This window comes from Aegilops tauschii, chromosome 3, assembly GCF_002575655.3.
Source record: "Aegilops tauschii subsp. strangulata cultivar AL8/78 chromosome 3, Aet v6.0, whole genome shotgun sequence".
NCBI lineage: Eukaryota > Viridiplantae > Streptophyta > Magnoliopsida > Poales > Poaceae > Aegilops > Aegilops tauschii.
In genome coordinates, this window is record NC_053037.3 from 19,769,482 (window position 1) to 19,771,285 (window position 1,804).

The 1,804-nt window shown below is 53.3% G+C and overlaps 1 protein-coding gene across 1 annotated transcript; it reads left to right on the plus strand.

Annotated features, from left to right (window-relative positions):
• Positions 1 to 582, plus strand: LOC109768697 (uncharacterized). Its single transcript, XM_020327439.3, has one exon. It carries the CDS (start codon positions 1 to 3, stop codon positions 580 to 582), a length of 582 nt encoding a protein of 193 aa, XP_020183028.1.
• The last annotated feature ends 1,222 nt before the right edge of the window (positions 583 to 1,804 follow it).

Sequence of the window (1,804 nt, forward strand, 5' to 3'; positions counted from 1 at the left end):
ATGCCGCCGCGCCGCCGGGGTTCTTCGGGCTACCGCGGCGTCTGCGAGCGCCCCAACGGCTGGTACTCCGCCGAGATCCGGTCCGGCGACGTCCGGCTCGGCCTCGAGTCGTTCCGGAGCGCGCACGAGGCAGCCCGCGCGTACGACGCGGCGGCTTGGCGCTTGGAGAGGCCCTGGTCGCAGATGAACTTCCGGGACGTCTTCACGCGCGAGGAGGCGCAGCGCGTCGCCCCTCCGCCGCGTCTCATCACCGACATGGACCGTGCCGACCACGCTCGGCGGCAGCGCCGCCTCCTCATCACCGAGGAGGACGAGCGAGCCATGGCGGAGTGGCGCCGTCGCCACCCGGAGGACGTCGCCGACGAGCGTGCCTACTGGGCGGAGAGGACGGCAAGGCGCCGCGCGGAGCGGGCGGACCGGCGTCGGAGGAAGGCATTGGCGAATGCGCAGTCCGATATCGTTGCAGCAGGTGGGAGGTCGATCTTCACATCAGACGATGAACGTTGGGACGACATGTGGCTCGATACCTCGGACAACACCGACGAGGATGATGATGGTGATGATGGTAGCGACTTGGAGTAGTTTCTATCTATGTATGCCGTAGTAGTTTCTATCTAGTTGCACCGTAGTTCTATCTATCTATGCTTTCGAACTATCTATCTAGTTGCACCGATGTAAAATACTTTTGTATCTTTTTTATCTATGCAATTTAAAAAATGTTGTAGAATGAGCGCGCGCGCTGCATTTTTTGCGCGCTGCCGGAGCGGCGGGCGCGCGCTGCATTTTAGCGCGGCTGCTGGAGCCAGCGCAGCGCGCCGCATCAAACCAGGCGATAGGCGCGCGGCAAAGCAGTTTTTAGCGCGCGACGCGTTCGGCGCCTGTTGAAGATACTCTAATCGACGATTGTTTCCTCTTTCCATGAGTGTGCGCCTGGTGCTGTTAAGCTCACTTATCAAGTTGTTGTTATTTTCCATCAAACTTATTCATAGACTTGAGAACAACAATAATTGTACACATGCCATAGGTTTACACTTCAGCCCTGAATTGTACCCCGTAACTGACCATACATTTACTTATTTATTTATGGCATAAGAGTAACCCCAAAAGCTTCCTTAGAAAACTTCACGTAAAAATGGTTTTATGCTCATACTTTTGTCAGTTCCCGTAAACTTCTCCCTCTACATGCTTTTTAATATATATTTTAATTAAAATATAATATTATAGAAGCCGCCAGTTAGTGACACGCGTGACAGCGTCGGTGAGGGGCGGTGTGGTGGTTGCTGGCGCCAGGTGATGCGGCGGCGGGCGGCGGCATGGTCGCGTGACGGCCGCTGGCGTGGGATGGTGCAGGCGTGCCTTCGGTGGAGGCAGCAACGGCTCATGGCCACCCGTAACCAACCATAGGTTTGCACTTCAGTCTGTAACTACTACAGTACGAAAACAAAACAGTCTACAAGTGTAACAAAGCACAATCAATCCTTTACTTCATCTCTCATCGTCTCCGTTATCTACGAGCATTGAGAGTTTTTCTTACTCAACACAGTACACACGTAAGTGCTCATATGCTCATCTAAGTGAACGCATGTACACACATCATATCTCTATAAGGGTCTCCGAAAGACTGAGTCGACACATCGTTTTAAAATTAACAAAGTCGATACAGACGTCTTTATAGTCGACAGGAACATCTTGTCCCACTGAGTTAAATCGCAAAGGTTGCCAATGGCCAACATCGCCTCCAAGATAGCGCATCCGGCTCACGCGTTGTAAGACTTAGGGTTTGGGAAACTGCATGACACCCGTT